General features: G+C 37.4%; 1 protein-coding gene across 1 annotated transcript; it reads left to right on the top strand.

Annotated features, from left to right (window-relative positions):
• Positions 1-465: 465 nt before the first annotated feature.
• Positions 466-14,796, top strand: LOC143893001 (external alternative NAD(P)H-ubiquinone oxidoreductase B2, mitochondrial-like). The gene is made up of 10 exons (XM_077397927.1): positions 466-657; positions 2,635-2,911; positions 7,086-7,292; positions 7,551-7,801; positions 9,675-9,894; positions 10,067-10,171; positions 10,745-11,017; positions 11,195-11,316; positions 14,141-14,260; positions 14,430-14,796. Exons 1-10 carry the CDS (start codon positions 569-571, stop codon positions 14,515-14,517), a joined length of 1,752 nt encoding a protein of 583 aa, XP_077254042.1. The 5' UTR covers positions 466-568; the 3' UTR covers positions 14,518-14,796.
• The last annotated feature ends 501 nt before the right edge of the window (positions 14,797-15,297 follow it).

Here is a 15,297-nt window from a genome sequence, read left to right as displayed (position 1 = left end):
CAGTATGCTTCGAGAGCTTTTTGTGAACTGTAATAAACTTTGACAGCTGTTTAATAAATAATAAAACATTATAAGCTAGTGCAATTATCAAAACACCTTAGTGCCAATATCAGTATGCTAAAAAATCAGTTGATTAAACCTTGGTTTAAGCCGGTAATTTCGTTTTGAATTGGAAGCGAAGAATAGGCTCTTCACACGTTAGCGCAGTTGCTCCTTGTTTTTTTGGTTTTTTTATGTTTACAATGGCATAACTACCCTCGAATGCCATGTGGCATGTGGGGATTTGTTCGGTTGTTTAAAAGTAAGACCCTAAACCACAGGTTGGACACGAAATTAGGGAGGAGACGCCCACGTGCATGAACGTGGTTTGTTTAGACTCCATAAAAAAGACGTTGCGGACTTTCCTTACTCTGTTGACAAATCAACAGAAGAAAAAGGCTTGGTGGCCAAGTCACGTCACGTGAATCGTGATTCGCCAACTTCTCGGAGGTTCAGTTGCTACACATAAACCTACCCTCGCATTTCTCTTTTCATTTGTCTTTTCATCTGTTTTCAGACAGAGAGAGAGATGCGTATTTTCTCCTTCTTCGAGCGATCTGCTCGAACATTCCAACATTCCCCTTCATATGCAAAGCTCATCGTCATTTTCGCCGTCAGGTACTTCTTTTTTCATATCTTCGTTTTTTTTTTTTTTTTTTTCTGTAGATCTATCTTCCTCTGTTTCTTACAAAAATCGTTGTTTCTCTTGCTTTATTTGATCTCTTCTTTATGTTTTGATTCATGTGTTTCGATGATATGTGTGTGTTCTGTTCATCTATGTTTTGTCTGAATGGAACTTTTCGGAATTGCATTTTCTTTCTTTGATCTGCTTTGTTGGATTGGATGAGCGGTGCTACTTAGTCCACCACGTCTCATTTTGCACTATTGCTCACTGTTTTACATGTGCCACATGTTTTATGGTGATCCGGACTGTTGATCTGGTGAGTCACCACATGGATGGGTTATGGTCCAAAAATAACAGCAATCGGATGTGTTTCAGATGCCGATCGATGGCTTCTGAATGGACAATCGAGAAAATTTGCGAAAGAACAATCAGTTGTTGCCACAATTCCACATTTATCTGCAGAAAGTCTCACCTAATTGAGTGATTTTTGGCATATGGCCGATTCCCATAGAGCACCATTGGATATGTTAGGACTTAGGAATACACCCTTGGTGCGTTTATATGGATTTACAATTTGTTTCTTTATGATATGTTGTGATCCATTAGCCATAGACTTGATTTTAGCTGCATCAATTTGGTATCAGAGCCTAGGGTTTGCATTATTACTTTACCATTTAATTTCGTAACTGAGACAGAGTACCCTAACGATCACCTTCAAGATTTGATCCTAACAATCATAACCTTGGTTCCAACTTGGCACACGTCTGCGTGTCTGTGTAGTTGGAACGGTTGGTTCAATGCTAAATGGAAATCTCATCTGTATGATCATGATTTAACATCTGGGTGAAACCCTAAAAAACCACTAATTAGTAAAGCGACCATGATTATCAGATCATAGCTCTGGACTTTGTGGTCGTCCACCAGGTTAATTTGGTCATTCGTGGAACACGTGCGGGCCTGCTTTATTGCTAAGAAATCCTAATCATTGGGATAACTATTTTATTTAGGAATCCATACTTTAATGATTGAGACTTGTTCCGTATCGGTCCTTTTCATTGTTTATTAGACATTTTAATGCCTTCGCTGTACATTTTAATGCCTTCGCTGTTTATTTTGTTAAAAGCACAGCAAATTGTAAAACATGGAACCATTTGTTAAGCTGATGAATGTTAGCACTTTTCCTAAAGCTGGTGGGTAGAGATGAATCAAACTCAACTTTCAAGTGCGTATTTCCAATTTGTCATCCTGGGACTAACAGTTAAATCACCAATGACCTGATAATTGCTGTTGATGTATCGAGTCTTGATAAATATAAATGTTACATTTTCTGAATAAAAAGGCAATAAATTGGCATATGTTTTTGTTTGCTCATGACAACTAAATTTGAGTCTATTTCCTTTTTTTTTATCAGTAAGCTGGGGTTAGGCGGCTTGAGTCTATTTCCTGATGTATTATCAATGATATTATTATAATACATCTTCATTGGTCTGGCTGCTTAAAGCCCAACACCCAAGTCTCGAGTAATTGATGACTGCTTGTTAAATCACTTGAAGTGTTACCACTCTCCTGTCTCAGTTTCAGTCGAAGAGTGAGAAACTGTTTTTTGCTTTTTACACCTTCATCTTGCAAAATCTCCATGAAAATACCTAGGAATAGGTGGTCCCTGGTATTTAACATTTTCAGTTGTTCATTATAATTTTGATCATGGATTGGTACTTTGAAAATGCTCAATTGATTTGACTTGTGCTTATCATGAAACTTGTATTTTTTATATTTCATTTTAAACTATATACATATAGTCATCTCCTCCTTTTTCGAGCACTTTATTTGATCTCTCTCTCTCTCTCTCTCTCTCATTTGTTTCATTCGAACTGAAAAATTATAATTGTGTTATTCCTCGTTAAAATTTAGTAAATCTATCATCTTTTCTAAGTGTCTAACTTGTACTTGCTTTGCTGGTTATATTGCAGTGGTGGGGGCCTTGTGGCATATTCTGATGCAAGATCAGACACTGGGGCTTATGATGTCAAATCATCTCAAGTGGACACCAAAAAGAAGAAGGTGGTAGTTCTTGGAACCGGATGGGCTGGCACAAGTTTCTTGAAAAATCTAGACAGTTCCCAGTATGATGTTCAGGTGGTGTCACCCCGTAATTATTTTGCATTTACCCCTTTGTTACCAAGTGTCACATGTGGTACAGTGGAAGCACGCAGCATTGTTGAGCCAATTCGTAAGATTATTAAGAAGGTAAGAATAACAGTAATTGGAAATAATTGATATTACATGGTGTTTATATCTCGTGTGTGTGTGTGTGTGTCTCTGTGAGAATGGGCAGAACTCACCTTGTTTTACACCATTTAATTGGCAGCTGAGATTTGTGTGTGTGTGTGTGTGTGATAATGGGCAAAACTCACATTGTTTTACACCATTTAATTGGCAGCTGAGATTTTTGTTTTTGTTTTTTTGGGATTGAAATAGCTTTTGAAACTGGTTACACAATGTAAAAAAAGGTGAGTCGGTGAATTCGCACCATTATCAAAACATGGTCGGTGGATATCGGTAGCCAATTAAAAAGTGTAAAACAAGGCGACTTCTCCTCGTTATCAAACATGGTAGTGTGGATATCAGTAGCATAGACACGCACACACAAATACGCACGCACGCACACATACATATGCATAGATTTACATCTATACATATACACAGATGACAAATCCATCTATGCATGCATACAGACATACGCACGTATATATTTACACATTTCTGCATTTCACTCTCTCTCTCTCTCTACACACACACACACAATAAATATTAAGAATACTAGGGTCTGATAGAGAAAATGGGAAATCAAGAAAACAATTAAGGAATATAAGTGGGGAAAACAGGAAGAACAGTTGAAGAATACAAGTCCCTCATCGAGACCTACTTCAGCAAGACCTGTAAGAAAACCGATAAACAATTTGTGTATATGATCTCAAGGACTGAAACATTTAGTACCATTAAAAAAAAAACATTTAGTCCTTTATGGGTCAGAGGTTGTGCTACTACCTGACAAAGAACAAGTTTAATGCCTAATAATGAACTTGTGATAATTATTATTTATATTGAAAGCCTTGGCCTTGTAGCATGGACCCACCAGAGTCAGAGTTGAGGTCGATGATATTGTCTTCATTGATGGTGCTAAGAGAGACCGTTTTTTTCTTCTTTGAATATTGAAGGATATTTTTCAAGAATCGCTGAATTAAGCTTCTTTCGAAGAAGCTTACAAGTTGATCGGTATGTAGAAGGTAGAAGAGAATCAACCAATACTTATTAGAGCTGTTTGTATCACATGAGAAGAAAAGGAAGAAAACACAGAGGCCTCTGAACACCTATATAATCAGTCTGTAGAAGGTCTCTGTACTCAACTCAACTCAACTAAGCCTTTGTCCCAAACTAGTTGGGGTCAGGTAATGAATCCTTTAGCTGTAGAAGGTCTCTGTATATGTAAAATTTCAATATGAATAAAAACACGACTCCCAACTCTAAATCCAATCCAAGATACTAGTTTTAGGCATCTTTCCGGACTCAAAAGTCTAAATCAAGCAAGGATTTGGATTTCTTATTCCCCAACGGTGTTGCGGAATTTCTTATTCCACAATGGTGTTGCGGAATCAGGGCTGTAGAATTGATTCAACTATACTTATACTTATTCGGCCATTTAAATAACATCTAAAATGATCCAGGAATCTTGCATCATCATTGGGTTTCAAATTAGTATCTATTACCCATTAAAATGTTGAGCAAAGTGCTGAGTTTCTGTTTCCAAAAAAGTGTTGCGAGTTTCCAAATGATAATTACTGTTGTTGTATTCATGATCTATCTTATTCTCTTATTTCAAAATTTTATACTGTTAGTACGAACTTACTCATAGTTTAGAGAAAAAAATCACCCCTAATCATTTTTATTAATTTTGTATCACATACCAAATTTCATCTTGCCAATTTGTATCCCTATAGCTTGAGTTTGCTCCCACCAAGCTGAAGCATAACTCTGGAGTTCGGTGGTTATGACTTTAACCTTCTCCTTCTATTCTCCAAGGTACCCAAATACTTTCTCTACCTTGTTCAATCAATTATGTACTTCAGTGTGACCATCACCTCAGAAGTATCAAATGTCGCCTAATGCACAACTTGAACATTTTGGTTTCCGACAACCTAGTCTCCACTAAAAATTATAACACTTCAATCCTTTATGACTTTCTCTACCTTAAATTGTAGTGTGAGAAATAGAAGGGTTTCATTAACCCAGGATACTTTCTTTCTTAGAGCTTCTTTGGGACCTTTTGTGTTTGTTGGATCGTCTTCCTTTTCTGAAGAGGATTCCAGTGAGGAGGGAACCTCTTCAGGGTCGGAGTAGTCCTTTGATTCATTCAGTGTCCTCCTCACTCTCTATTCCTTCCTCCTCTCCGAGTATAGCATAGGAATTGCATGCTTGGGTCTGATTTAAGATCTCTATGCCCTCCTCTGGGTCAAAGGATTCGAGAATGTTGGAGTTGTTTCCCAGCTGGGTTTCATTTTGGCCGGTAGAAGATTTGCTGGTCTTGTCAATGTTTTCCTCCAATTTTTGAGTGACAGTCTCTGTTCCTTCTGAAATTTGATCTATTCTGCTTGTTTCATGGTTTTGTATTGCTTCTCCATTTTCTTCTGACTCCAAAGCCTCCTAATCATCTAGGAGACTAAAGGGGTTTGTGAGAGAGAGATTACCTCTTTCCTGGTTGAAGTTGCATTTTCCACTTAGTGTTGCACTTTTGTATCTTTCTGACGATCAGCATTATCACCTGGTGGTGGAATGTGAACATCCCCTTTGCTCCTTCCATCAAGATGCAAAACATCTTTTGTTTGATCTTTCTGATCCATTCTTGCCTTGGATGTTTCTATTTTTTTGATAGGCGCCGATTTTGGACATTTCTCAGGGGAGTGGCTGAAATCCATTGAGGTGTTGCATGCTGATGGCGTCCAATCATACTCAAAACTCTGTATTTGGATTCCAGAAGATGAGTGGATGAGGATTGTGTCCGGAAGGGTTTTCCCTGCAGTGACTTCAATACAAACTCGAGCATAACTTAGTCTGGATGCTTTTGTGGTGGGAGTATCCATATATAACGGTTTGCCAATAATGCTCGGAATTTTGCTGAGGCATTTGTGTGTCCAGTATTTTAGATGAAGCCCTGCGAACCTTACTCAGATTGGAATGTGAGTCAGTTTCAAGTGCTCAAGGGAGTAGTTTGGAAACCATCTCTATAGGATGAGGGGTCTACCTCCAAAGTTTGCAGTAGGGGCTTCTAGAATCCTTGTGCAATCTTCCTCATTTTGGAATTTGAAGAGGAAGAAACCCTCTGGGAGGGCGAAGAGTTGCAGATCTCCTTTGGGGTTCCATGTCCTCTGCAGATGGTCTCTGAGGGCTATGAAATATGGCCGTCGTCCTAAGAAATAGCCCACAAGACAGTTTCTCCATCTTTCTGTAGCTTCCATGTGGTCCTCGTCTTCAATGTGGACACTCAGGGAGTCTTCATCTCCTGGCTTGGGGGAGTCTTCTTCTCCTGGCATGGGGGAGAAAGTATTCCAGATTTGATGACTGGGGTGTTTCAGAATTTCTTGAAAATAGATGACAAAAACTCAGAGATACTTAAATTTGAATCCTGTAAGACCCTTAAAAATCTTAAAAAATGGAAGAGTCTAAAGAAACTAAAATCCAAAAAACTGCCTTTCTAGAGAATTTTCACTTCAATTGGTGTGCCTTGAAAGAACTTGTGGCCTACTTAATTTGGATTAAGGTCAAAAGCATTCATACAACAATAATTCTAGGCTACTTATATCTTCTTCTTTTTTAATTTGAGAAGATAACAGAAATTTATTTAAAACTATTAAAAAACAGAAATTTATTTAAAAAGTGATACAGACCTACACAAGTTACAGAAGTCTTTCTAACATAACTAAAGAGTGAAAAAGTGAAAACCCTCTTAATTATGATGATGCAAAGAGTTGGAAAAGAAAAAATGGGTCATCATATGTCATTATTAGACAAGGAAAGGCACAACATTATGCACCAAAAGTCGAGCCATTACTACCAAAGTACCAAGTGATTGTTTTCTAGTGAAATTTTGTATATTTGGGTGTTCTTGTTAACATATATCTCATTATAATGCTCTATATATTTGTGGTCTGATTCTGTCATGGCCCTGATTGTGCAATCATGGCACTCTGTTCTGTTATCTTGGTTTTGTTTTATTGTTGCTGTGGAAGTGGCAATTCCTTTTTTTCAACCCATGGTTGCAGAAGTAACAACTTTTTCCTTGAAAGTTCTATTGTTTTTCTTCATAAAGATGTGATTTACTCTGGTTATGAAACAGTATCATACCTTCTTTTTGCATTTTTGGCAGAAAAGTGGAGAAATTCAATTTTGTGAAGCTGAGTGTGTCAAGATTGATGCAATAAATAAAAATGTTCATTGTCTCTCTAACCGGGGCATAAATTCAGAACCCCAAAAAGAATTTCTTGTAGACTACGACTACTTGGTGATAGCATTGGGAGCCCAAGCAAATACGTTTAATACTCCAGGTGTGGTTGAGAATTGCCATTTTCTGAAGGTAGAACATCTCACTGTCATTTTTTAGAAGTCATGCATTGGAAGCATTTTATCACTCGTTTATGGTGTTTCCCAGACATTTGTAGATGCTCCAAGTTGTCCTTGGAAGTTTCTATTAATGTTTGGGATATTGTTAGTAGGATTAAAGTTGCTTCCTGCTTTCCTGCATGGAATATGAGTTTTATCATGCCTTCAGGAAAATCCAGTTAAAAAATAAAATAAAATTATGCCTTCAGAAAAATATATATCTTCCATGCAGGAAATAGAGGACGCTCAGAAAATCCGTAGGAGTGTGATGGACTGTTTTGAAAAGGCCAGTCTTCCAAACCTAAGTGATGAAGAGAGGAAGAAAAAACTTCATTTTGTAATTGTTGGTGGAGGCCCAACTGGTGTGGAATTTGCTGCAGAATTGCATGATTTTGTCTCTGAAGATTTAGTCAGGTTGTATCCTATGCTTCAAGGCCTAACAAAAATAACAGTCGTTGAGGCAGGAGATCATATCTTGAGCATGTAAGGAAACAGTACAGTATTCATATACCCCTTTACAATTTAGAATATTGGTAATGTTATGAGATTTTGGCAGGTCCCATGAATCATAATACGTATCTTTTGATATTTCTGTACTTAAGGTATTTTGCTGAAATTTTTATGTTACACATCAAGTTCCTCTTGAATATTTTGCTGATGGTAACTCAAATAATTACATAAACTTCCTTGTTTCTTATATATTATCACAATATAAGTGATATGGTATTCCTGATAATGTTAGGCATGGTCGAGAACCACTTTATTTAGTGCAAGGTCCATCCTCTCTAAGTTGTTTCCATTCTATTAAAAACCAGTGGGTGAGATCTCGTTTTGTATATTTTGTACTTAATGGATTAGTCATGGTATTTGAATCACATGTAATTAAATATTCATTCCTATTCTTTGTTCATTATAGAAATGTACCAGCATTCAAATGCTGGTGCATTTCTATATGGATTAACGGAATTGGAACTTAGTGTTTCAACTTTCAAGGATAGGAGTCTATTGAGGAGAAGTGGGAGCATGAACAGCAAAAGTTTGGAAAATAAGCTATTTTATGACCTTGGCATCTAAGAAATCATGATTAGAAGATTTTGTAACCACACATTGAAGTTGCCAGAACACATGGAGAAACTTTAAAAAATTTTGTGGGCAAAGTTGTTGGCACATCATGAGACAGAGAAAAAATTCTTGCAATTTTGAGGCATGAAAAAAAGTTTGAAGCATGGCCGCACACTCTATGGCCCCCTTGTTTTCTCCCCTTTTTTTATCTGAAGTAGAAGAGAAAGCTTCAAGAGCCCCAAATTGTCTCTCAGCCAATGCTCGTGTCAACCATCGAGTTGCCCGAGTCAAATCAGTCTACCGAGTTCTTGTTGAGTCCACGTTTGGCCCTACTGAGTCAATAAAAAATCCTTTAACTCGCCTGAGTTAATGAAAAAATTACCTGCCAATCATTAACTCACCCGAGTTGACTTGGTTTTATGTTGGGTGAGTTTTTGTCTCAGTCTAAGATTTTGAACACTGATCTCTACCTAGTTAATTTCTTTCTCTCAACTCACATTTTTCCTATCCTTTATTTTCCTTTTCCTTTTTTTTTTCTTTTTTCCATCTTATATTTATTTCCAACACATCTTGAAGCTTTCCCACGTTATCTGAATGCCACAAACTATAGTCAGTGTGGACTATGGAGGCAGGCATCTTGAGCCATACCCAAGTCCACTTTTAATTTGGATCCATTCTTCATTTGGTAGGAGGCTTTCTCTCGAAGTTATTATTCAATAACTTCTTTGAGCATTTAGGCATTCACCTTTATGAAAAATCCTTGAAAGCTCTTGCTCCTCGGTCCTTTCCTCCATGCATTCTTCTGGGTTATATAATCTTAGAAGGATTCTAACTTGTTTTGGAGTGTTCTAGAAGTATCTTAAAGTTAGAAAGTGGGTGGGAGCGGTCTAGTGGTGCTTGTGTGTAGGAGGGGAAGTGTTTCAGAGGTGAAAGTGGTCTATTGATAAGCTGTAAAATACTATTTTTAGGTAGCTTTTGTTAATTATGTGAATTTTAAGTTTATGCAAATTATCTTTTCTTAGGTGTTGGTTTCCAAATTGAAAATAACATGTAATATGCTTGTCTATATCATATTTTTTTTTTACTAAAGTATTTTGTTGTGTATTGGTTGGGTTTGAACGTCTGCTTGTGGTTTTGAGATTTTATCTTACTGGCATTGGAGCAGGTTAATTCCTGCATTAGTTATGGTGGTCAGAATTTGAAATTTTCGAATTAATTGGCTGATTGCATTTGCAGATTTTATTGATTCAATTTACAAATCTTGTTCTTATGCCTTAGAAGTACTCTTTTATAGGTTTGATAAAAGAATCACTTCATTTGCTGAAGAAAAGTTCCAAAGAGATGGTATTGATGTGAAAACAGGGTATATGGTTGTGAGTGTATCTGATACGGCCATTACAATGAAGGTAAGGCCGAAGCAAGAGATTACTTCTGTACCATATGGCATGGTTGTGTGGTCTACTGGTATTGGAACCCGCCCTGTCGTAATGGATTTTATGAAGCATATTGGTCAGGTCCGTTTTTCTAGTTCAATCTCTCTTGCTCACTAATCTCTTCTTTCAGATTGACTGATTGTTAAGATTTGGATAATGCTGTGACTAGTTATTATTTAGGTGTATTCCAAATGTATTTTCTTCTGGGAAAATTATAATTCCTATTGACTCAACTGTCTTGCTTCAAGCACAGACTAATAGGCGCGTTTTAGCAACTGATGAATGGCTGCGAGTTGAGGGATGTGATGGTGTATATGCACTTGGTGACTGTGCCACGATACAACAACGTAAAGTCATGGTATGTTGATCAATCTCCAACTCAAACTCAGAAATGATATTCTAGTAAGTGATACATGGAATCCTAGAGCCAATTGCCCTTTCTTTCTTCGTTTTCATTTTCACCTTTAAAAGTTGAGGAAGAGAGAAGAAATTAGTGAAATCCCCATAAAGTTTTCTTATACAAAATATAGGCAATCCAAGGAAAAAATTGTAAAAATTACCATTGCCACTATGAGGAATTGGGATTCTTCCAAACAATTTCTCAAGCAGCCCGTGGTCCACACTCCCTAGCCCCCTTGAAATGACTTTGTAATGGGGAAATTATAAATCCTACTCTTTGGAATATATTAGTTTGTTCATTTCAGAGAATAAATCTAGAGAATTGATCAAAATCACCATGAGTGCATTTGCTAGTGAAAAGTATCCTCTAGTCTCTACATAGGTTGGTGAAAGTGTGAAATATCAACCGTGCTAATACTAAATTGAGCTTGCTCAAAATCTGATCATTTCTTGCATTTCTTAATGTAGTCCAGCACCTACTTACGGATTAATTTAAATTTTCTGTTAATCTTTTATGTAAACATGTTTTCAGGAAGATATTGCAGCAATATTTAATATTGCGGACAAGGACAAATCTGGTACTTTAACAGTTAAAGAACTCCAAGATGTTCTTGATGATATCTGTGAGAGGTACCCCCAAGTGGAGCTCTATTTGAAGAATAAGAAAATGAGAGATGTTGTGGATCTGTTGTATGCTTCCAAGGGGAATGATAAACTAGAATCCAAAGAACTGGATATTGAAGAATTCAAGACAGCTCTTTCTGATGTGGATTCCCAGATGAAGAATCTTCCTGCGACTGCTCAGGTGACTTTCTTTTAAACTTTTCATTCAAGTAATTAGTTTGGTGGTGAAGCTTAGATTTTTTATATGTTGTTTCTAATACATGTGGAGCAGAAATATAAAGTTTACAGGAATAGAATGTTCTGAAGAACCATATGCTTACATTTTTTTCCATTTTGGTGCTTAACTGTGACATTCCAGGTTGCTGCTCAAGAAGGTACATATCTTGCTAGGTGTTTTAACCATATGAAGGATGCAGAGAATAATCCTGAAGGCCCTCCCCGTTTTAGGGGAACGGGTCGTCATCGATTTCGACCCTTTCGGTAAACTCGACATCGCTAAAATGTCTCTTTGATCTGTCATTTTAATTGCAGCATTTCTTTTAATTTAACTGAGCATCCAATTTTTGGTCCAGTTCCTTAAACTCCCATGTACAACATTGCGCATGACAATGCACACCTTCAATATGTTTCAGCTTTATGATTTTCACTCACCCTTGCCCCTGATGTGGGGTATCGACCTTGTTAGCCATTGCTGAAGGTGGATAGTTTGACATGAGGAGATCCTACGGACTTTGGAAGATATTAAGGCACCTAAATGGAAACAAAATACAATAGTATGCAATTGACACTTAAATAAGCTGATAGAGATTCTAAGACCTAAAGATGCCCTCATAGACAAGATTGACTAATCTAGACTCTAAAGGAAACTAAACTGTACACTTGGTGTGTGCTGGACTAGCTACCTAAAGACTAACAACTAAGGAGAACTCTATTAGAAATTTCACCGAATACTTGTAGGGCTGATAGTGACGGAACCTTACAAGGGATCTAAGGAACCCTACAAGGGATCTAATCTGGAGAACCTTTTGGTTCTCTGATACCACTTTGGTGCAAACCAGGAGGTTCACGAATGAATACTGAAGAACCTTTTGGAGCTCAATGGGTTATTCTTCAAATTTAAAAGTGTTACAACAGTCCGTAAACAAGTTAAGCATTCGATAAACAAACCAATCACACTAGGATGTTTACTTCAAGCTAGCCATTGAGATAGTTCAACAATGAAATTAAAATTCTGCCTAAACATGCATTGCAAATAATGAATCACAACAATCGAAAGAGAATGTATAGATATGGCAGGAATAATACAAGGCCTGATCATAATCTCAAATAAATAAATAATTGAAAATCTTAGGTCCAAAACCTACCAAACAGGGGTAAAAATCTATAGGCAAATGCGTATAAGGTCTAGGGGTCAAAGGGTATGAAGAAAATCAAATCAATGTGGATATGACTGAAAAGTAACCAAGGAATGATCTCACCCAGTAGGTAGGCATGTTGTCCTCAAATATCACATGAAAGGCCCAAGAGGAGTGGTGGAACAGCTGGGAAGTCGATCGGATAAAAAAACTGCAGCCGTCACCAAATAGGAGAGTAAAAAGGCAAAAACATGGTGTGGAGATGATCATGCATCCCCCAGGCAGCAAGGGATAGAAGATAGAAGAGAATCCAATGAAAGTTAAGAACAAAGCAAAAGTTGGAGAAAGGAAACTTTTATGAGGAGCAGCCCCAAAAGTTGCATGGACAACAAATAAGGTATGGAGGAAGAGAGAAAATAAGAAGGAAAAGGAAACCAATAGATTGAGGAGAGGGGAAAGAGAGAAAAGAACTAGAAAAGAGAGGGAAGGAAGAAGAAAGAGACAGAGAAGGAGAGGAGAGATGAGGGAGGAGGAATAAGAGGTAAAGAAAGTAGAAGAGTAGTTGGGGATAGAAGTAGTAGACAAGAAGAAGAAGGATGGAAGGAGAAAATATTCTACCTTGAAAGTTGCGTCAAAATGCGAGGGGGAGGAGTTTCACGATTTATCAAAAAAAGAGGGAGGGAATGAGAAAACCTTCTACCTTGAAAATTGCATCAAAATACAAGGGGGGAGGAGTTTCACTATTTATCAAAAAATTCTGTCCCCCCTCCTTTTGTACTTCTTTTAGCTGGTTAGAGATGGTCCCTAGATGACGTGGACAACCCCCACATCTAATCTCTAAAATAGTAATATACTAAAATGAAAGGTCATAGATACAAAAACAGCAATAAAACCAATAGTCTCTAAAAATAACATGTAGTCATGTTCGGATCACATCATTCTTCTCCTTCCTCTCTCTTCCTCTTTGTCTTCTTCCTCTTCCGAATTGCAGCAGTAATCAATGGTGCAAAGTGGAGATGAACTCAACTAAGCCTTTGCCCCAAACTAGTTGGGGTGCAAGGTGGAGATGAAAAAACAGAAAAAAAAGGTTACAAAGTGAGAAGACGACAAAATGGTATTTTGGGGTACTACGGCACCAATTGGGTTGAAACTACCATCCATCCATAAATTCAGACTCAAAATGTAATTAATTTGTCTTTTTACCTTCTTAATTTTTACCAAGTCAGACAACTTCAGTTTTCAATGGTGTTATTCATATATTTGTGTCTTTTATTTTTATCAAACCATGTCCATATGGAACATTTGAAACATTGTTAAAGACTGTACATAGTTGCACTTACTTTCTGCTCGGGTGCTGATCCCACTCCAGAATCTAATACTGCTTTCCATGGGGCTCAAGTTATTTTCTATTTTTCTTGCTGCTTTTACCTCTGTTCCCACTCCTCTCATGTTAACTAAAATCATGACAAAACGAACTCATAAGAACTTTAGAGATCATATTTTGATGTTTGAAATAACTCCTCCTTTTGGCCAAGTATCTGCCTTGCCTTGGCTTAAATTGTGTGACCCGGGCTCGACCACAATCATTGATTCTGACTGATTTTAGCTGTACAGTGTTATAAATAAATTTTATTCAATGTGATGCTCTCAAATCAGACGGGCTGTGGAATATCACTAGAATAGAATTGGTGAAGCACAGTTGCAACAGATGATCTAACAAATTCCAACACCCATGTACAAACCCCATATAAATAGTTTGTTTTCTCCCGAATGGTAACCCCTCATAAATAGTTAGTGTAAGAAGAAAAAAAAAGACAGTACATCTTCCGCTGATCTATCATTTTAGGCAAGTGATATCATATTACATCTTTTTTTTTCACCATCTATCATTGTGTTCGCAACTTCTCTCTGTGCTATCTTGTGGGGTTCTGACAAATTTCTGATATCAGGTATAGGCATTTGGGTCAATTTGCTCCATTAGGAGGAGAACAAACAGCTGCTCAACTTCCTGGAGATTGGATTTCTATAGGTCAGAGCAGCCAGTGGCTTTGGTATTCTGTATATGCAAGGTATTTTCTGCTTTTCTCCTTTGCACATACAAGTTCCGATTTTCCATGATAGGCCAGCCGGTTTATGTTTATTTGAATTCATGTGTATTGGGGTGTTCTGGGTTCAGATTTTTTGATAGCTGAATGTCTGCATGGATTCTGATTCCTTAAATGCTGTGTATAAATTCAGCAAGCAAGTCAGTTGGCGCACGAGAATGTTGGTGATATCCGACTGGACAAGAAGATTCATATTCGGAAGGGACTCAAGTCGTATTTGATGCAGCCCTGGATCTTGCAGAAAAGCTCAGATTGGTGGCTTTGTCTATCGTTTTCTGCATCTGATTCCTTATGTATGTTTTCTTTATTTCCTATTTGTTTCACGGCCATTTTACGTTGAAAGAAACAGAGCCTTTGCAATTGATTTTTCACCATGATCATTGGGGCTTTTTTTTTTGTTCTCATATGAGTAAATTTTAACAATTGGATGCTTTATGCTTTAATAATTTGAAGAATGGTGTGAGAGTTGATCTCTACCATGGTGCAAATGAGTTGTAATACACTTTGTCAAGTGAGTCTTACACACTGGCACTTAAAACAGCATTTAGAGTGTAATTTTCAATTAATTCTCCTTCAAGCCTTTCTCCTTTAGAACTTAAAAATACCTTAGGGGCCCGTTTGGATGCTGAGAAGATTTGGATTTGGATTTCTCACATTTGCTGCCCTTTTTGCGTTGTGATTTGGATTGACAGTGAAAAAAATAAGATTTCCAAATATGCTGTGGAAATAAGTAATTGGAAATCCACAAATCTGGCAGTTTCATTCACCCTCTTTGCTCCTCAACCTCTCCCCTCCACTAGGAAGTACCCCCTTCCCTCTCTCTCTCTCTCTCCCTCAACATGAGCTGCCGGATCTATTCATTTTGTATTCAAAACTCAATTCTAAATCCAAATACAAAATATGAGGCATCCAAACGGGCCCTAAAAGAGTTCCATGATAACTTTACGTAGAATGCAATAGTATGAAGAACTCGACAAAAGGTTAGAATTATTGGATATCTC

This window comes from Tasmannia lanceolata, unplaced genomic scaffold, assembly GCF_043159265.1.
Source record: "Tasmannia lanceolata isolate RefF3 unplaced genomic scaffold, GAP_Taslan_0.1 ptg000015l, whole genome shotgun sequence".
Lineage (NCBI taxonomy): Eukaryota > Viridiplantae > Streptophyta > Magnoliopsida > Canellales > Winteraceae > Tasmannia > Tasmannia lanceolata.
This window is presented reverse-complemented; position numbering and strand designations above follow the sequence as displayed.